A 22,218-nucleotide genomic window follows, 5' to 3' on the forward strand; every position below is an offset into this window, starting at 1 on the left:
ACAAGAAGAGAACAAAAAAAATTCTTCTTGATTCGTGGCCCAAGTTTAAGCTTCAAGGTAGATGGTCTTTAGTCAAGTTGATGATTAATTTGTTTTGCCGAGCATCTTTTAATCAAAAACATTGACATCAAAAACAGTTGTAACATGCGAAACAATTTACATTATTATAACACAACATAACTCCCGTAGTTCTGGCTTGGAACACTTCGTGCGCATTCGTCAGGACTTGCCGCAATAGGAAATAACATGCAGCTAGGTAGACATCAATATTTAGCACAACATGTATCTGCCTACAAAGGGAGAAATATATTATAGTCGCCCTCACCTCAATTCAGTGTTAATTGCAGATGGAAAGGCGGGTATTCAAGAAAGGACAGACAGTTTGGTGCAGCAGTGCGCACTACCGGCTGAAAGCAGCGTAAATTCTCCTAGGACGTCACAAATCTTCAAAAATCAACCGGATACCACCGACGACACCAAGTGGTGATTGTATGGGGACCATCTCATAGCGGCATCCCCGGGAACGAGATCACCAACTTCGTGGCTCAAGATTGCACCCGCCGAGCTAACGCTAACGAAGCCGAGACGGGGGGGATGCGTACTTTGGGAACATACCAGGAAATCACTCAGCTCAATAGGCTCTCCCATATAACATACAGCTCCCCACACAAATCGCTACCGAGGGACCCGTAAGAAGGATTATTTCGTGCCCTACTTGGTAAGCTTTCCCTACGTGCCACGGGGATGCACCTCTTTTCCCCCAAACAACCAGAAACCCTCACATCAGACACATTTTGGGTGGCTGCCAAAAATCTACCCAAGACACTCCCGATTTGCACCTCTCCACATAGCTCTCGGGGTGAGCATTCGCTAGCACCGGCTTCGAAGAGCCGCTGTGTTTGATCGGAAGGGCCGTCGATGCATCCCGAGCTCAGAGTGTCCTGTAATGAGGGCACCTCTCCGTAGCCTTCCTACGATTTTATTAAGGTTTATACTCTCTCTCCCTCTCTATCACTCTCTCCCGAATATCCAGTGCTTATAGCGCTTACATATAGGATGTGCTACTCTCTGAGTATCTAACACTTTGGCAGTGCTTCAGAGCACATAGACGAAATTCGGAACACTGGTAAAGATTTCTCGAATTTGACCGTCGTACTGCATGCCCGCTAAGTAAATGAAATGATCAACCGATTGATTGATTGATTGATTGATTGATTGATTGATTGATTGATTGATTAACTCACTGACTCACAGGCTGAACAATTGATTCATGATTGACAATTCAGCAGCGCTGTCCTGTCTAACTCTCGTTCTTTTTGTGCCGTGTTTTCGCGCGCTGGATTGTCAATCATGAACTTTCACCAACTCGCCCAAATCACAGTCCTCTTGAATAATTGATTGATAGATTGATTGGTTAGTGGAATCCTCAGAGTGTACCACGAACGGCAGCGTGTATTGCATCGCGTGCTGTTGCAGTATGCATTCCTGTTTATACAGTGCTGCCATAAGTGCTAGTTGTAGTTGTAGTTGTAGCATTAGTAGTAGTAGTAGTAGTAGTAGTAGTAGTAGTAGCAGCAGCAGCAGCAGTAGTAGTAGTAGTAGTAGTAGTAGTAGTAGTAGTAGTAGTAGCAGCAGCAGCAGCAGCAGCAGCAGCAGTAGTAGTAGTAGTAGCAGCAGTAGTAGTAGTAGTAGTAGTAGTAGTAGTAGTAGTAGTAGTAGTAGTAGTAGTAGTAGTGTGAAACTTCATTGATCCAAAAAGTAGCATTGTTTGTCCCAGTGCGAGAATCCCAGTGATGACCGGGCGGTCACTGTAATAGAGGCCAGAATTTACCAAAACTGCCCTGAATACGTGCACCTGCGGGTAGGCATAACCTTGCTAAATTAACAGCAGCAACTATCAGTTGTGCGAAGTTTGTTAGATTGTAAGTTCGTTTTGGAGTCTTAAATTTCAAGGAAATGAGTGTTCTCGTGTCTCACTAAGCTTAATATTTTGCAACTCAAACAGTTAAGCAAATGGAAAGCTTTTCTGACTTTGTTTTTGGCCTTTTCCCATTGGCTTATGCTGTGTTGAAGAAAAATATGTACTTCTTATGCTTTATGCCAATCAGCAAAGTTCTGTACATGAATTTTACGCGCTGTATCGGCAATAAAGGTTAAGTGGGAAAAGTACTGGTGGCAGCGCAGATGGGATCATCCATGGTTGATGATGAAGTTATGCATTCACACATAGATGCGATTGACGTATTGAAATCATGTACATGGCGGCCACGACCGAGTCCACGACGTCTGCTTGCCAGTCACTCATCGTTGTCGGTAGTATGTCATATCATGGCACCATAAGGTGTTCAATGTCTATGTATGTCAAATGACACCCCTCCCCCCTCCCCCGTCAAAGGCGACCCTTCCTGTCGAGGAATGGACGGCTGCTGTTAGGAAGATATGGAAAATGTCTCCCTACTACGGGCGGGGGTGGAAATGACGCCCACTGCTTAAATTGGGAAGGTCCCCACCGCTCCGACTGACCCATTTGAAATGCGCCCCCAAGAAACTAAAACCAGCCACTGTGCCACAGCAACCCAAACGGCAAGGTGCTGCACATCTTGCCACCTGCACACGTGGAGGAGTCGGAACAACTTACTTTTAAAGAGACACTGAAGGCTGAATGAAATTTTGTTTTAAAGGTAAGATCACAGGTTTTGTAGCATGTCAGGTTTTGTGCGACGAGCAACGATGCGTTATTTCCTGAGAAATCTGCAAAAACGCTAGGATTTCTCTCTCCCGCTTTTCTGAATTTTTTTTTGTGTCGTAAACATCCCGTCACAAAAACAGGAGCGAGACAGCGGTGTGGCCTGGCAACAATAGCTTTTACGTCACCAAGCCTTGGCCGACCACCAAAAACATGGAGGAAAGAAAAGGTTAGGAGAGGCCCTGACGTCACATTTGTGAAGACGAGTCCCGCCATTACTTGAGCCCACTGAGCCCAGCACTCTATCCCATCATTCTTTGCTGTTTCCGGTTTGATTTGACTAACATGTCGTTGCCCTGCCCTCCCGCTTCGCAGCGAACACAGCTTCGTCACTAATTCCTCGGTGCGATGTCATGTTCTAAGCTGTTGATTTCGCCTTCAGTTTGCCCATTCAAACCCTCACCCAAAGTTTCAATCGAAAAAATTTCCCCCGCATTTCCCCGAGGGGGAGAATGTGAAAGTGCGAATGCACGGTTGTCGGCCCGCTTGCGGCGCTTGCGCTCGGCCCCCGCAGCCCACCGTCTCGCCGCCTTCTCTTCCATCTCTTCCATCGGGTTTGTAGTATCACGTGTACACCACGCAGTTATCAAGCCGCTATAACGCCGCTGAGTCGCCAACGCACGCCGCTGACGACGTAGTTTGAGTGCGTTAAAGATATAAGGCGCGTTCTGACACCGATATCAGCGTCGCGTCCGTGGCTTATTCGGTAGAGCGTCGGGCTGCGGCCCGCAAAGTCCTCGGATCGAAACCTGGCGCCGGATGCTGTTTCTTTCTTAAATATAGAGGAGCACTGCGGACGCCGACGCCGCCGCCGGCGGTGGATGGTTTGGGGTCGCTTATAAAGAGCATTCGATCTTAAAACGGCCTTCGTTTTTGAGATAGAATGACGATTTTCTAGCTCTTAAGCCTGGCAAAGTTGCGTTTGTCGTCGTCATAGCAACAGGCTCGCGGGATGGCGAACGCAGACGACGGGAGCAGTGTTTGGGGTCGTACAGCACGGCGGCCTTTGCGCGCTACGTCTCAGCAGCGATGAATTTCACTTCACTTCACAACGAAGAAACACAAAGTGAACAAAGAACGAACTGTGGCTCTCGCCAACGCTAAGCGAAGTGGATTTTCCGGGCAGGTCCCCGGCGGCGGCAGCGGCTCGCTCTGCCGATCTGCATGCGACGTACGCGCCGCTGCGGCAGGAGTACGAGTTAAGGCCGCCTCCGACGGCGGAGTTTCAAACTGGCCTAATCTAAAAACGTTTGTCGTAGCGACTGCGCTGGTTTGCGCGTAGCGAGGCAGCCACATACCAAGCGCCTTAAAAATTTGTCCGTTCTATTCGCCCAAACTTGGCCGCCGCAGTTGTAAACAAGTAAGGAACGTTGTCTATGGGCCCGAGAAAAATGACGTCACTTCCTCCACACTTTTCGCAATGCATTGGGATGCTAGGGGCCTCTCCTGAGTATTCTTTCCTCGATGACGAAAAACGTCGTTTAGACCGAGGAGGCTGGCTTTTACTTCTGTTATTTGTCACTCACCGAACGAGCAATGCTCCCCACCGCTCTAGTGGCCGTTGAGCCCGTCTTGACCGGACACGCGTAATTGACACCATCGGCGAAAGCGGCAGTGACAAAACCGTTTCAATTATCGCCAAAGGGCTGCCGCGCGGCTGTGCGTCGCTTAAGCGGCAGCCGTCATTTCCGCTCCTCTGGCGATCACTTCCATCTGATACTCTCTTTTCTCACGCGACGCGCCAACCTGGCGTGAAATACACATTCGCTTCCCGCCGCTGTCTCGAGTAGTCTTCGTGGCCAAATGGCCCAAATTCGGAGCGGCTACACCCAAGCCAAACATAACAAAGGTAGAGCTATGCGTGCACGAGGTTGAAATTATTTATCAACGTCGGCTCACAGCGAGATGAAGAGAACAAGTTCAGGTTTACCGGATAACCCCCAGAAGAAAGTACTCTAACCGTCTTGGTCCGCTGCCTAACCTTTCAAACTTAACATCTCTGCGCCTCCTCTACCTCCCGTTAAGCATGTCCACCCTTGAAATTTCTGCCTGGGGAGAATCCCGGCTGAGTATAAAGAGAAACGTCCTGGCCGCCGCGAATGAAGATGATTAGCTGAATGAACCACGGCCCCTGAGCAGCGATGCCTGCTAGTGCAGCCACGAAGCGTCGAAGGCCCTTGGATACACGACGGAAAATCGTTAAGGTTGTTCCAACAGCAACAAAAACATTGAATGCATTTCCACGTGTTACAGGGCGCGGAACGCTGGAAAGGTAGGGCATTGCTCGGTTTAATTTGGTTTGTTGCTTTTCTTAACTTTTCTGAACATAATTTGAGGTGACCCGACCCACGTTTCAGTTTGCAAAGTTAACACATTTGAGCTCCACCTACGCAGCTAAGATAGTAGACATAGGTCTGGTCTTGTCCAGTCGAGTCTACAAATATTGCGATGGGTGAACGCTGGTCGGCAACACGCTTCACCAACACGATGGGACTAGATCAACCAAGCGCAAGCTCGCCTGTCGGACTGTTAGGTCTACTTTATGCTGTCGCCTGCCCACCCAGTGAAACTGAGGTTGTCTGCATTGGCAGCTGCGGTACCAGCTTAGCATGGCATTCTTTACGCCCTTGGGCTTTCCCTGACAGTGCCCTTTCTTGTTAGGAAGGGATTCGTTCGTCCTCTGACCTTATGGAAGCGTTTGGGACTCCGACATAACCATAGACGTTCTTTTAAGGGGTCGTACACCTAGCCATTTCCCGCTTAAACGTTGACTACCAGAATTTCGGGGTGAACGCACACTATTAGTATGCAGCGTGAGCCCGCTAGTCAAGGCTCCAAATTCATTTACCCCACATAAAGACTTCAACCTGCGTCTCTATCTTTGCGGACAGCTGCTTGCGTTTTACTTTTTATAGTAAAAAGTGCCCAGCCAGGATTCCTAAACATGATCTCCATACCATTCAACCGCCCAAGAAGCTCTTTGCATTTCAAATCACAGAACAAGACTAAATGTGGATTTAACCACTTTCTCTCGCGCTTTCAGGTGCTTATTCACCAACCTTAAAAGCGATGCTATAATTCACAACATAATTACCACCCGAGGTTACCTTCAAGCCCGTAATTTTGCAATGACGGAATTATTTCTCACGTCATCGCGCCCATGTGGCGCTGTGTGCAATCAAGTGAATAGCTGTCATGCACCAGTTGACATTTGCGGGGCAATAGGGCCAGCAGTCGGACTAATCAACAGAAGACTCTCGCTGGAGGTTTATTGCTCATTCTTCCCGCAATTTGTAGGCGTTGTGTTAGGCAAATCTTTCATATATAGCGATCATGTGCTCTCAACATTAAAAAATATGCATTTGGCATTCATGCATTCATTTAGATCCGCCCTTACTTTCCGTTATGCACCATTTTGCCATTGAACCGCGGACACATATATTGAACGGCGAACACGGCGCACCTTTATCATTGCATTTCATCTTGCGGTAACGCTTATATACCTCATCCAGAGCCTGTTCAACAGCTTCAGAATCTGGCATGACGGCTGATGGCATTCACCCCATTTTGATCTCCTTCTGTGTCTCTCTACTGCAATCTATCCGTTCTTCCGCGTAATCAGTTATTGACATCTAAGTTAGCAACGATGGTAAACGCCTTATTTCTCACAATGTATCTACCGAGCTTTCTCGAAAATGTGGCATCGATACAGATATCACTAGATTTTCATCTCGTCTCAGCTTGCTTCTTCATAAATTTCGCGACAATTATGGAAAACGTACAGAAAAATTTAGTGGTTAATCCGTCTAGAAGAACTTCCCCGCTGGAATAAGTGGTGTTAATCAGTACATTTTTTCGCAAACTGTTCACACGGTACTTACTTTAAATCATTATTGTGTGTTCGACTTTGTTATCACGTCCTGTATTTTATTTACCATATCATTTTTCCGGTCTTCTACTCACTACGGCACGTGATGCTGTGACTGAACTTTCTTGCCTACTCTGGGATAAGGAAATTAAGTTGTTAGATGACATGAGATAATGCAAATGTTACAGTGTTTTTTTTCTTGTGTTTGTGGGTATGACGAGATGCTTACACATTTGCGCATGCGCGGGTGATGTCAAAGAGGGAATATATGTGTTGAGTTATGAATAAAATTTCAGTTGTCAGTCTGCGCTGGTCTTCGTGTATCCGTTTAGTCCTCGCTTTTTGTGCGCAAACGTTTTAGCTATGTACTTTTCAGAACTGTGTAACGATTTTTTGTTTCGTACAAAGTGCGCTCACGGCTTCCTCCGTTGTTGTTTTACTAAAGACATTTATGTATGGACGTTCGCTTACAGTTTCTAACTTCAGAACCTCCTCTGCAGTGCAGCTCCTCCTAATAGAGTATTTGTCTTCATTCATGGAATTAAGGTGACTAGACTTGATCCTCGCGCCCTCACAGAGCTTTAAGCCCCGTGTCTTTGAACACGGATGCTAGTGACACTTTTAGAGATTTCTTCACCTGTTTGCTTAGGTGTACGAAAAATACCACAACAGAGAGGGCGAAACTTCTTACATGGTGCTTATCGACAGCGTCCATCATTTCCCGCGGAGCTGCTGTAGCAGACACTACGACGCAGCTGCTGCCATTGATGACGGGCATCAAGAGGAAGACAAGCCCCGAGATGTGGGCGATGGGATTCGTTCCAAGTGATATATCCTCGTCGGTCCATGGCATATGCTCACTGCACGAAAACAAGCAGCGGATTATTTTCGTGTTTGTGTAAGAGGCGCACATTATCGCAAATAAAGAAAGTCACTGAATCATGTGAAATGAATTATCGAGTATACTTCAAAATTCGGGTCTCTGCTAGAGCCCCTAGCAAGTCGGGTTGTGTTAGGATACCAATAAAACGAAGGCCAAGCAGCGCTTACTTAGGTCCGTATTTCTTCCCCGAAGACCCACGGTGTAAAAAGAAGTTTAGGTCCTGACACTCCGCCATCCCTGCGGCAGCCGGCGCGACCAGAACGATTTTGGAGTTGGGTTGGCGCTCATCGCGCAGATGTTACTGGGAGTGGCAGCGTGGAGGCCCAACCTAGAGACGAGCGCGGCTCCGCGAACCCGTTGGTTAGGTATAGCGCTGTAGTGCGTGTTAGCTGTTAGAAGCGCGAGGTTTCAAAGTGGGCTGTGGTGCTCAATGATTTCGGCAATGGGAAAAAAGTGCTTTGTTCCAAAGTGTAATTCTCGCAACAGAGGTTATCAAGGGTAAGTGCCGCTCTTCACACGTTGTTCTCTTCAATGCGCACTCGACACGTCCCTACGTGATCTCAAGGAAGTGATCGTCCACCTGCTGCATTATTATGTAACAATTTTATTATTTCTGCTTGCATTGCAGCAAATACATATGAAAAGAAGTCCACTGTTGGTCAGCACTGTGTAAAGTAGTATTCAAGGTTTAGTTAAATCTGTGCCACATTTCTGCATATCCTGCGAGCACAGATGGTCAATTGCGTTTTTAAGACATTGTTGAGTTTTTTCCACCTGCATCGCATTTGGTATTTCGTACAAGTGTTTAGATTAAACGAGTTGCTTCGCCGTAGAATTACAAACAAAGTGGAGAATTCATGCACGCTTTGTCGGATCCGAACCCAAGACTACAACAATACAGGTCCGGGGCGATAGCCAATACGCTACTGGCGGGGCTAGCTCCCCTCTACGTTCTTCGGTAATTATGTATAGGCAACTACTTCCTGGACTTGGGTTCAGATTCCACCCAGCGGGTATGTTTTTCTCCGATTTCTTTCTTTTTCTTCCAAACAGGACCTCTATCAGTCATAATAAATTGACATTATGCAACTTATGACCCTGTACCGCTTTCAACACCACCTCGAAAAGAAGGGAGCTCTGCCCTAGAACACGGTGGGATGCCGAGCAAACATTTCCGTCCTGCATGAAATACTTCAGATCGGCGAAGATATAACTAAGGAACCCTTCAATTGTGAAAGCATCTGATGAACACTTCTGAAAACGTGGATCATGGTGCAATGTTAGAGGAACTCGCTAAAACTGCACGTGGGGCACGGCTCTACAATTGTGTCAGAGTCTCTTTAAGAGTAATAGTACTCCCGGTTGGAATCAGCGAGCACACATCGGAAGAGTTTCACCACCCGCAAGAAGGAATCCCACAAGGTTACGTACTATCCCCGTGTTTATTTAACCTGGATATGCTAAAGGTTCATAGGGCCTTGGAATTGCTACGAGACGTCCGTCACACCCTGTAGGCGTACGATGTTACCTTGTAAGTCAACACAGGCAGTCCTGGGCACATACAAGACCTGGCAAACAGGCTCACCACGTTACAGAGACTGCCGCTATAAGGATAGGTTTAAACTGCTCCGTGGAGAAAACCGATTCCGGCCGTCGATAGTTGTCGACCGAAACCTAGAGAACTTCTTTTATTATTGAACGGGCACACCATCGTCGTGAGCAAGCACATAAACTTAATATAACTGTGACTACAGATTGAGGGAGGAGAATACATGGCGGTGTATAACAAGCTCAAAAGGACAGAACATATCTTACACATAATTCGGGGAATCTTTAAAAACAAACAATTACCCTTAGGAGACGGTCTCCGTCACCATAGAGATGCACTCGTCACATCCAAAATACAATATGTTGATATCAACAAGACTGAGGTCAGCAAACAAAATTCTCTTTTGCCGAAGGCCATGAAGGTCGGCCTCAGTGTTCCGTCGTATGCCCGCACCAAGCTGCTCCTCGACGCAGGTACCCATTAATCTATTCTTACAGGTATTGGCAGTCTACAGATACAACCACCTAGATCGACTGCGAAAATCCTCACAAAGTGAGGACATTCTACGTGCTGTGGGATACAACCCCTTGCAAACCACTCACGAAGACCTGGCTATATTGCCATCAGAACTGCCAAAACTTAGTCGAACAGCAGCCAACCCGAGAAATATGAACAAGCAACGCAACCCAGCAGGAAAACTGATCCGGACCAAATTTTAAGCCAAGAGAGAACAGCATCTCTGCACCACAGGACAGCATTGCTGAAAGCTTCACCCCAAACGACTCCTCCATCAATTGCACCCAACCCCAAATCCAGTTTCTCAACTCATAGTAAACCATCTGAAGATTCGATTTACGTCGGTCACGGTATTGTTGTTACAGATATTATATTAAAAATTACACTGCTATTATGGTGTCAAAATTATGTAATCCTAAGGGCTAGTGGGTAGACAGGTTATTTGAGCAGACAGGTGCGCTTCTACTAGCTCTTCTAGCGTACTTTCGGAATACCCCGTAATATGTCCGAAATATCTGCAGCCAACCCCCATGCAACTGCAGCGAATGTTTCCGAGTCTGATCTGGCTGAATCAGGCTGCCTCCTGTCGTTAGCAGCGGCTTCCAATGTAAGAAGGTGCTGTATTTCAGTATTTCAGAAAACAGGCTGGACTGAGGCTCTCTGGATGACCCCCACCACCTGATACTGGATAAAGGTTACCTTCTCTGTCCCCTTCTCTCTCTCTTGCCATGTTTCTCCTTCTCTCTTTGACATGTTGTGCACCACTTTAAGTTTGAAAGGAATGGAACGGAAGATGATAGGTGTAACATTAACGGACAGGAAGAGAGCGGAGTGGCTCAGGGGGCAAACGCGTGTTAAGGACATATTAGAAATTAAGAAGAATAAATGGATGTGGGCAGGGCATCTAATGCGAAGCCAAGATACCCGTTGGTCATCAAGGGTAACAGAGTGGATCCCTAGAGAAGGCAAGCGTGGCAAGGGCGGAAAAAGTTAGATGGGCGGATGAGATCAAGAAGTTTGCGGGGATAAATTGGTCGCAGTTAGCGGAGGACCGAGGTAATTGGAGATCAATGGGAGAGGCCTTAGCCCTGCAGTCAGCGTAGATAGGCTGGTGGTGATGATGATGATGATGATGTTTCAATCTGCAGTTAACTGCGCACGGGCAGTTGCAGCTGTGGTGAGTAAGTTTATCGAATGAGGCAAATCATTTTTTTTCATGTTCAGTAGCAGTAGCATGGCGCCACATAAGAACGGACGTAGGTCTGCTGAAAATGAAGGCTTGGATATAGCATATCCTCTTTTTTTCACTTAGGCGCCGACGCGGAGTAATTGTATGTTTCGCGTGTTTGTTAAACGGGGTGAGGAATTGTGTGTTTGCCCTGTTTTGTTGTATGAGCAGTCCGAGTACCTTGATGGTGGATTACGAGTCCTTTTGGAGCGCCGGAAGATTAGGCATGCTACTCTGCGCACTCAAAATTTGTCGAAGGCGTTGATCATTATTCCCTCACGCGGTCGCAGACGGCGGCAGAGAATGGGCGCCCCAGAATGTCGATACAAAAATGTCAAACTTCATGAAATGACCATGGCTCAAGCCGGAGCTCTTAGGGCAATAAGTTGCCCATGGACGCCTTACTACATGATTGCTTTGTCCGTTCTGACCCATCTTTCGCAAGTTCCAATTACATTTTTTCTGAATATTTTCTTTAGATGGAGTGCGTGAAGCATGAGAATTTTAAATTTCTGCCCTTGCACAAAGTAGTTTGTCCAAGATTTAGTATAGTGAGGTTATTGTATATATGTTACTGATTAAAGCCTGGAATCCTTCTATGTGTATTTGTCTTCGAACTTCCCAGTGACGATTTTGTGTTTTATTCCCAACCGATGCTACGTGACTGCGAAATGTTGAACACACTTGAAGTTTCTTTGACTGTAAGCTTGCGCGCCACAATCCCCAAAGTGGTCATCTTGCGGTCAACCCTGGTACTGGCCAGAGAAAATATAAAGACAAAAAAAAACACGGTCACCTAACCAATTGATGTCGTAAGACAAAGGATACAGCAGAGCTAGTGGTCTACGCAAACTTTTCATGAGCTTTTTTACGTGTGCCCATTTCATCGGTAGAGCAGACAGTGATTACGCGGAGCGCACGCCGTCTTCCTCAACTAGGACGCCTGCCTGTGAGAGTTAGTTCACATCATCACTAAGACCCGGCAATGCCCGACGCACCCCTCCCCACCCGAACATCTGCACAGTGACGCGCATCCCCCCCATCCCGCGCCTGCGCTACAGACTCACACAAAATGCTCAGCCCCCTGAAAGCGATGATAGCGCAATGGGGTAGACGTCAGTTTCATAATGCGATGGGCCGAGTTTCGATTCGGGCTACCGGAAGAGTTTTGTCTTCAGGCGGGAACTCCCCACACGTCCCCTTCGGCTCCTTGCATTCTCGCCACTTCGACTCACGCTTGTTGGCCTAGCATTTTCTTCCTCCTCGTTTGGCCGGGCCGAGGTTTTAGTGACGCCAGGCATGAATCGAACTCCTTTTAAAGCAGCTCCACTGTTAAAAGTTAAAACTGATCACCGATTGCTACTGAGAACGTAGCGTTCCCCCACTTCCCAATAGAAAGAGAGCTTATTGCAAAAAACGCATTGTGAGCCTGAGTGTGAAGGATGTTCTTTTATATTTGTGGCAAATATTGTTTCATCACATAACAATGCCTTCTGTCAATGGCTCAACCGACGCCTTCAAGCAGACGGGCTGTATCGCATAAAGACCTTTGAGATCATCCGCTCTCCATCTGGTACTGGTTCCATTCTTCCCAGCCTATTATAAGTCTTACCTGTAACATATTGCCAGTATTACCGTACTACTTTTGACGTACGCCACTGATAGTGGTGTTACTGTTGTCGTAATCAACTTTCATGAATACCAGCACTGCCAGCAGTTATGGGTCACGACGTGTTGCTGACACATCAACAAGCTCGATATAGGGCACACAGAGTGCACGAAAAGTTGCGCTAATGAAAAAGCTTTGCAGGACCCTTCCTGACAGGTCCAAAGTAAATGGTGTGACGTGCGTTATATTCCTTTGTGCAATTAAAATAACGCCGCTATGAGTGTCACTAGTGTTAGCACTGACGACGAGAATGTAGGTACCGTGTTATATAGAAGCAGGCCACAAAGTTGTAGTGCGTGACCTCTGCTCCCTTCGGTAGACCCGTAGTCCCTGAGGTGTAGAAGACAGCCATCACTGCGTCCTTTGGGTTGACTATCCGGCACTCTTGAAACTCCTTCTCGTCGAGCGCAGTGAACTCGGTTGCTGACACAAAGCCGTTCGCTGATCCCATTGAGAACCGGCCCTGGGAACAAGGGCATTGAATAAAAGGAGCAGCTTAAGCCTGGCATGGTAATTTTTATGCCCACGCGAATCAACAAAATTGGTTTGCGAAAACTACGGCTCCCTCACTTCACTCGAAAGCATGGCCTAACATTAATCGGCTAATAAACGGCCCCAGATAAGTAGTAGACTGAATGTTAAAATAAATGCATTCAGATTAGGTTTTGCTTCTACAATAAAACACGCGTGATCGCGATAAACTACCCGCTGTAATATTTGTTGTTTTAAGCAGCAAAGCTGCACCTGGGCTAAGGGCTACGCCGTACTGGAGTTCTATTGGCGCGTTTCCTCTTACCGAGAACTCGTAACGTGCGGTGAAATGCGGAAAGATGTACCTTGTCGATTTTTGCCTCGGCTTGAAGTACGACCGCAGCGCCGGATATTTTTGAGGTGGGACCCCACCATCATGAGCGCAAGGGATTACTTACTGAGCCAGCATGGTGAGTTCGCCTGTCCTTTAAAAAGATTAGTGTTCCTCTTTCGTACACCAGACAGCTTTTTGTTTAGTGGCCTATTTTATTAAACTCTGGTAATAAGAGTCGCTGCACAAAAATATTGAAAACTCGCAGAGAAAATTGACGACACAAGTGTTGCGGCCTCGAGTGAATAGCATAAAGTCGGAGATGTGGTTACTAATTGTAAGCAAAGCAACTGTGGCCGGAAACACGTGCTGAAGAAGAAATTAACACTGCTATTCCGCGGCTGAAAACATGCCTTACGAAAATGAATTACACAGCAATATGCTGGAACAAAATGTAAAAATAACATTAAAGTGCCAAGGGGTTTTGCCATTCTGTGAATGGTTAAGTTACAGTCATCAAATGCACAATAATAAAAGGTTTATTTGAGATAATATGGCAGGGCTTGTTTCGTTACGTTAACACCTCAGGTGTGGCCATACAAACCTGGTGGTACAGCGGAAATGTTTCCAGTGGTATTTTAAAGGAGCCGTGTTAGCGCAGTTGAGATTTGGTGTGGGTTGTTCTATCCTGGTCGCCTAACACTCAGTTTCTCCCAGACAATGAATGACAGTGGTTTCCACATATACGAAGAGAGATGGACAGCAGGAAATGTGGTTTTATGAAAGCGTCTGGATGTTACTGGCGCCTTTTTTCCGTTACGTTTACATAGCAACGTGCTTATTTTAATTCAACGGCCAGCTCTTTTGCTCGTCCGCTCTCAACGGCTACGATGATAATGATGGTTTATGTTACGCTGCCATCCTATTTGTCCCATTATTTTTATTTGTATTTATTAGTAGCATGATTCGCGAGTGCTTTACTTTCCCCTGCTGTCCACGTTAACAAGAGCCTAAGCATAAGCGGTACGGATTTGGAAACGGGAATCAGCGCAAGGTGCATTGGACAGTTGGTGTATGGTCCAGAGAACATTGGTACGAAATAATGCTGGTGTTTTTGAGGCAAACGGGGGAAACTCAAGTTACCAGCGATCCCGCAGAAAGCGACGCTGACGGCGTGGCTGTAACAATAAATTATTTTTATTTCTCTACAATGAAGTGAAAACAAGTTTAGAGGACACGCGGTAATGGGAGAAGGGAAATAGAAATGTTATGATCCATATTCGTTACATGTCGAAATGGGCGAAATGCTAGCACGTGCTGTCTGCACTGCGGCTTGATAAGTGAAAGTGAGCCATAAACTTCAGCCATTTCGGGATATCCGCAATAGCAACAGAACATGGTGGATGTATTCTCAGTGAATAAATGCGCGAACTGTTGCCGCTGGGTGAGCGCTATTTGTGTAGTGTTTTTGACATTCGTTCACATTGCTCCGTCTGCAAATTATTCCGATGCTCTAGCCGAAAACAGTGGCCATTTGCGGTTGTAACAGTGTTGTTGAAAACGGCTTCACGGCTTCAATGTTCTTTTATGGACTTCCAATGTTTTTTTTTAATTTTTCTACCTTCATGACCAATTTCAAAGCAAATATTCACCAGTGATGGGAAGTAATTTGCGATAGAAATTTCCCTATGCCATGACCCCCATCAATGACCGGTGGGTGAAACAAACGTTACACACGTTTACTCTTTGTACACTCTTGAATGAAACGTCGAGAACGGCTGTCATACTCACAGCTAAAACCAGTAGATGCAGCTACAGCTTTCGCATTGTTTTTCCCCATTACAATCAGTATCAAGAGCAGACAGCAGCGTTGTATTTATCATCATCGCCGCCACCACCATCGCTGTCGTGGTCGTCGTCGTCATCATAATCATTCAGTCTGTTGCACTGTCAATCAGTATGGCAGGCAAAAACCGGACTGCGCAAACGTCCCCTATGGAACTGCTCAGATATTATAAGCGTGCTTCACTTGCTGACTTCAAGCAGCGTATTCGGGCAATCCGCAATCTCATACCGAGATTGCCTCAAACCAGGTCTGCTTAGGTGTGTTTGGGGCAAGGGTTGTCACTCACTTCCATTCCCACCGCGCAGTAATCCAGAAAAATGAGCAAGCTATCCGTGACATGCTCGTAACTCAAGGGCGCCTTACAGCCGAAAAAGAGCAGTAATATTGCGAGATGGTTCGAAAAGCAATCTAGCACCCCTCCATCTAAACAACAATAATGGTTGAACGCGAAATGTTTTCGTGATGGATTTCTCGGTTCGCCAGTCACACTGAGAGTATATGCTGTTCTGGAGGTACGCATCATTTTTCTAGAATGCCCACAGCAACTTTCGGTTGTGCATTCCGTATGCCTAACGTTTGGGTTTGGGGTGTACGGCGCGATCCGGTACCTGCTGCTTGGCGTTCCTTGGACCTAGTCGAAACGGAGAAATTGTATGGACGCTGGCTGCATATCGCGAGAAAACCAGATGCGATTCCGGCCAAGGGAAGCGTTTTTCTTCCACTTCACTCACGACCATTCATCGTCATTGTCACAGGAAGGTGGGATTGGATTTTTTCAAGGCGTATTGGCGTACAACGACATCAGTGAGGACACTAAAGCTTGGCTTTAATAGTCTCTTCGTGTGCAGGCTGGATGGGGAGGTAGGCAAAAAATGAAGATGAAAGATGATAGGGTGAACGCGAACTAAAGACGAATAACGAGAAGGCTGAGCGAGCTCGCCTAATTTCGCACACACTTCTATTTTATGCAATCAAACCTCCTATCTGCGGAGCTCAAAGGTAGAATAAAATATCACCGCGGATGACTAGCAAACCCTTATGACCAAAACAGTCCCTTTGTTGCACTGGTGCAGTGGTATTCCGATGTTAAATGCGCGATTGCACGAGATTAATACTAACGCAGCCTCGCGATAATACAAACTCACAATACCCACAGATTTTGTTTAAATTATCCGAATTTTGAATTATCGAAGTAGTCATTAGTCGACTCGGGGCAACACACCCCGTTGTGTTGTAATAAAAAATTAACACAAAATGCTGAACTGCTATTCAAAACTCGAAAAACAGGTCCCGTGCTTTGGCGCGTGTGGAGTTGGCGGAGGGTCACGCGTTTGCTTTTAGTATGTGCCTCCTCTGCCCTGCTTTCCATCTTGTTTTTTTCTGTTCTTACTTTTTCAACACATAACCCGTAGTACCGCACGATATTTTTTACACGTTTGTACACAGTTAATCCGCTTTTTTGTGACTTATAGGGATTTCAGAATGCAAATGTGCAGCTGAAATTGCAAATCCAGCAGGTATTTTCGGCAATGGCAAGCAAAAAGTACAACCTAACCCAATTTTCTGAATGAAGCAGTTTGAATTGGGCGGCTTTATAATACATTGAAAACAAAGCCAGCCAACCAAAACAACGAAATTTGTGTGAACGTACGCGCGTTTCAGTTATCGTGAGTATACTGTATTTACAAGCTTTTCAATTTTTTTGAAAAACGTGGTTATTTTCAAGTTATTTAAGTTCTTCGAATTTTTCACAACTGGTGCTCAAAGTGCTGCTTTAAACAGAAAAAAAGTTGTGTGCTTTATTTTTGCTATAACAATTAAAATCCGCCTTGAAAACAGGCACGAGTCCAAAGAGACCGAAGAGCTACTGTCCAGCTGTGTGACGGGTGCAAAATTGAATTGATTTCAGGTAACGTCCAATGGGTGGACCGGGACATGAAGGTAACAGCGTTGAAGTGTGCAGATGGGACAGGAGAGACAGCTACGTAGCAGGGACGTCAGAAAACTATCGCCGTTAAACGAAATTTGAAGTGACGCGAGCAGATACCCGGTCAGTTTTTTTTTCAACATGATTTTTATACTTCGGTCTGCCGTTGGAATTGTGCACGTCAGCTTGTTAAAACGTGACAGCAAGCAAGGCGTGCCCGCTTGCACCTGAGCGTTCGGTTGAAAGTGTAATAAATAAATAAGGACTTAAGATTTTTTTGTGCCACATAGACTTGGTGGACAGGAGAGACAGCTACGTGGCAGGGGCGTCAGAAAACTATCGCCGTTAAACGAAACTTGAAGTGACGCGAGCAGATGCACGGTCAGTTTTTTTTTCAACATGATTTCTATACTTCGGTCTGCCGTTGGACTTGTGCACGTCAGCTTGTTAAAACGTGTCAGTAAGCAATGCGTGCCCGCTTGCACCCAAGAGTTCGGTTGAAAATGTCATAAAGAAATAAGGACATCAGGTGTTTTTGTGCCAAATAGACTTGGTCGACAGGAGAGACAGCTACAGGGCAGGAGTGTCAGAAAACTATCGCCGTAAACGAAATTTGAAGTCACGCGAGCACATGCTCAGTCACTTTTTCTTTTAACATGATTTCTATACTTCGGTCTGCCGTTGGACTAGTGCAAGTCAGCTTGTTAAGTCAGTAAGAAAGGCGTGCCCGCTTGCACCTAAACGTTCGGTTAAAAGTGTAATAAATAAATCAGGATCTTATGTATATTTGTGCCAAATAGACTGGGTAAGCATAATAACTGCGCATCTAGCATAGAAAACACCAAGAAGAAATTTCATGCGGCCGACCTGAATTCACCGCTCGAGTAGACCCAATTAATGCCATTAACGCAGATGTTGCTTTGCAAGTATCTTCATTTGTCGAGTCTTCAATCTCTTCAGAAAATGTCACGGATTCAGAAAATCTCTTCAGAAAGTGAATAGGCTGCCAGGAGTTCTCTCAATGCTTTTACTCGTCATGTGAACTGCATGGTAGGGGTTTTATGACCGAACATTTCAATGTGGGATACGATCCGGAAATAAAGCAGTCTTCGATGCGGTGAAGGGGCAGTTGTTGAAAGACAACGCTAACAACCTGGCTCGGAGATTTCTCTGTTCCTGAAGTTGAGGTTCGAGAACGGAGCACAAGAAACGCAGGCAATAGATTTCGAGCAGGGTCTTGTTTACAAGCGCATCTGGTTTGCCAAGAGGGATATTGGAGGCCACAAAGAAGTTTGCAAATTCGCGCCTACAGACCGATTCTTGGTACGTGGGCGTACAAATAACAAGGCTTGATGTGCGCTGTTTTAGAATCCCTTCCCTATGGGACCTTCTTACCGTAATTGCTGAGGAAGCCGCAGCTAGAACATTTCACGCTGCGCTGGGACACGTTCCTGCTCTTTCGTCAATAAACAAAAATGGGGTGTGAAACTCACCTTGAGCGTCAAACAGGCGATTGCTTTTGTCACCTTTTCGGTTAACTCCACATCGGTGAGAATGTGCACGCTGTCGCTGTCTTCTATGTAGTACCGGAGTTCACCTGAAAAAAAAAATAATCCCGGGCCATTCCCACTAACGTGATACCTGGGGAGGGGCAAAGCATGCGGTGTATAAGTGTATTCTTGGCGCCTTGGCTTTTTCGCCTACGGAGACGAAACCGTTGGTGGGTGGGGGTATACAGCTTTGCTGTAAAGGTCTCGTGTCTTTTAAGCGCGAAGCGTACGAGCACGAGACGTAAGCGAGTGCACCGTGCTCGTTTAGTACGCGTTACGAAGCGTACTAGCGCGAGGCGTAAACGAGTGTCCCGGTGTTTTAGCAGCGTGAATAAATGAGACGACTATTACGACGACTACAGGAGACGCCAACAGCCCCAGCACGTTATGGGCTTCATCCTTAACATGGCAGTGGTAATTGGAAGAGTGAAGATTGCTTGTATAGAAGCATTAGGTGCAGTTCAGTTAAGATAACTTTGTGCATTTCAGGGATGAACATTTAGGGGCAAGAAATTAGAAAGCATACGTTTTAATCTAATATTGTATGCGTGCCGTCGATGAGTCGTGCAAAAAAATTTCACATGCCAACTTTATGATATCCGCAATCGTTGGCTTTATGCCGTATGTATGCCACACGTGTGGATGCAAGCACAGTAGGGTACTTTGCTCACTCTGTCAAGAATCAACCTAAACATGAAGAGAATGGAACGAGCAGTCACGGTCTGTAATATTTAGGCAGTAAGCCACTAAAAAATTTCCCAGAAATTTTGATATTTTAAATACACAAACTGCCAAAAATTTTCGGGTGCTTTAAGTTGCCTTCACAATAAAATGCAGGGTATTTTTGCTGCTTGCTTTCAGATGGTATTTTGAGCTGTTTATGAAGAGAACAGTAACTTAGTGATCAATCTTTAATGATGTTAAGATCGATCTTCAGTGATGTGAAACGTCAAATTCAAGCAGTCTAACGTGCAGCGATATTGTCGCTCCCACCAATGACCTGCGTCTTATGTAGTTTTTTCAGTTTTTGTTCTGCAGAGGTTTCTGTTTCGTACCTTGTTTGTTTAACAAAACCTTCCGTTAATGTTCCTTTAGTCTCTATCCCACCCTTGTCTATAAAGATCTATTAGTCATAAAAAATAGTATGGATGTACTGTGTGCTACTCAGAAAGCTTAAGCTACAGATTTATGAAACAGTTCATCAATGGTGGTTGTTCTGATATATGATCCCACTAGAATCTTATTTACTGCAGCCGGAGCTGATATAACATGGTGAGCAGGCACCAGGTTCGTGGAAGAGACATTGTAGAGGCTATATTGCTTATAAATTATTTAACGACCACGATTTCACCGCGAGGCACAGAAATACGCACTTGTTCGTTCCGTTCCAGTAGCTGCCAACCTTGCTACTTAAGTTCGCTACTCACGCTTCCGAAATCAGCACGCTGCCTCTCATAAACCAGTACGGCGACACTATATGGGCCTTTAAAAATCGCATACCGCTGGAATGGCAACTACAGTCCAGTCCACTTACAACAATATCCAAGTGCCTAGAAAATCCCATCGTCAAAACCGATAATTGTTATAAGCGGGTTGGGAAATAAGAAAACAGAACAGAGCTCAAAACAATTTATTCGCATGCCAGCAAGGTCGTACTACTACTAATTAGCTGAAAAGAAGCCACAATCGGTCACCTTTGTTTGCCGCGTGTGAAGCTAGCGTAAATCTTTTCTTAGAGGCTTCACCTAGCTGAGGTAAATGTCCTTGGCGGAAACAAAGTTCCCGGGGACTGTGTCACGCATTGGGCCTCCTACGAAGACACTACCTATGTAGGCTGCGCAACTCTGTCATTAGAATCATCACTGTTGCCCTTCTGGTGCACAATATATCCGGATTCAGTCGTTATATCCGATATCGTGGTACTGGAGCGTTGTAATAAGCGGTTTATTTTACCATAGAAAGAATACAAAAGTTGACGGTGCCATAGCTGTTCATCGTTTGATCCTATATATTGTTATAAACGGTATCGTAATAAGTGGCCTCGACTGTATTCCTGTGTTCCTTATTGCCTTTCGAGAATGTTATCTTCCAAAGACTAAATTTACTCATCTTGATGTCCACGCTTGGAGTTGGCTTTCCTCAGTTGGCTAATACAAACATTGCTCAGGTCAGTTCCAAACGCGGTGATCTAGTCAAAAATTGGGCCCATCTTCCCGCGAGGGGGACTCGAGTAAACGCGTCGCATACGGGGTTGGTGTATTGCGTTAACGTTTAGTGTTTGGGGAGTTGGTGGTAGTGAATGCGTTGTATCAGCAGCTTCTTGACATAGTTTGAATGAGTCAACGATAAAAGGCGCGTTCGTAGCCTCCCATTCTGTGTCGGCTTTGTGGCACAGTGGGTAGAGCACCATGTACATTGCGTTCCGCCCGCAAGGTCGAGGGATCGAAATCAGGCGCCGGAGAGTATTTTGTTTTATATAGTGTAGGGGGAGGGGTGCAGACTACGACTACGGACGTCAACGCGGGTTACATCGTGAGTTACTTAAATGCTCTGCATTTAAAACCAGAGGTAACCTTACCACCAGACCTCATTAAACGTCTCCCTTCTTCCACTTCGGTAGTGGCATTCACTACAGAGACAGGAGTACGGCGTGTTCTCTTCAGATTGGTTGGAAATATACAAGCCCTGCACACACTTGCGCATAGCGGGGATGCCACTAGGTGCGACTTCGCTCACATTTTTAGTTAACCAGCGCACTAACCAGGGTGTCACTCGCTCCAAGTAGCACTGACCTTAAACTTCAAGAAGTTGACCACTATCATCATCCTACATTGAGGTTTTAACGGCGGAGCTATTTTGCAATTGTTTGATTCCGCCGTTCACAAAACTCAGCTTAAGAGTATAAATAAATCAAATCTCCTGTACAGGGAGCATTCGAATCTGCCCCTGGTACATTAAAAGAGTTACAGTCAGCCGTCTTACCCCTCACCCCGGGTACGACCGTACGTTAGTACCCGAGGCTCACTCGAAAACCTAAAAAGCTAAAAGCTCGGGTATACGTACGCTGCAGGCAATCATGAATCACCGATACCAACTAGCTCAAACCAAACACTGGAAATAATTTAAATCAACATCGCGGTTTTCGTACGTTCCATGAGTGACGTCTTAGCCATTACGACGGTCGCTCCAGCAGCGACGCAGCCGCACATCGCCACGAGGTTTTCAACGGTATTGCTGAGATGAACGCATACGCGATCACCCGGTTGAACTCCATGGCGTGAGAAGCCAACGGCATAGCGCTGAAGGTTGGCCAGAAGTTCGCCACGCGTCAGGCGTGTCACGTCGTCCACCTGCAACAAATGGATACGGACAAAACAAGTTTGCTAAGGTTTTTCATGTAACGCCCTGAAAACCGTGTAATAGTGTAACGCAGTCATGGAGAGTTGACACTCGATCGAACAAATATGACCCGGAACGCGCAAAGAGAGCGATTTCTTTAGATATAGAGGTAAAAGTGGCGCGTGGTTCATTTACAGTGACAATGGTGCGAAATGCGGCTTCTATGATAGTATTGTACTGCAAATGAGGAGAACATCTAAATTTTGCGTGTTCTTTTTTATATTTTTGTTTTCAC

General features: G+C 45.9%; 1 protein-coding gene across 1 annotated transcript in view; it reads right to left on the bottom strand.

The window, feature by feature from the left end:
• LOC144175490 (2-succinylbenzoate--CoA ligase-like) overlaps window positions 1–22,218 on the bottom strand; it is a 51,780-nt gene that overhangs the window by 15,449 nt on the left and 14,113 nt on the right. Inside the window, exons 2-5 of the mRNA XM_077704569.1 lie at window positions 21,733–21,934; window positions 18,528–18,631; window positions 12,720–12,922; window positions 7,306–7,474 (exon numbers count right to left, since the gene is read on the bottom strand). Of these exons, the coding sequence (XP_077560695.1) occupies window positions 7,306–7,474; window positions 12,720–12,922; window positions 18,528–18,631; window positions 21,733–21,934 (678 nt within the window). The remainder of the gene's footprint in view (window positions 1–7,305; window positions 7,475–12,719; window positions 12,923–18,527; window positions 18,632–21,732; window positions 21,935–22,218) is intronic.

Source organism: Haemaphysalis longicornis, unplaced genomic scaffold (genome assembly GCF_048455015.1).
Source record: "Haemaphysalis longicornis isolate Haplotype H1 unplaced genomic scaffold, Haemaphysalis longicornis Haplotype H1 scaffold_3, whole genome shotgun sequence".
NCBI lineage: Eukaryota > Metazoa > Arthropoda > Arachnida > Ixodida > Ixodidae > Haemaphysalis > Haemaphysalis longicornis.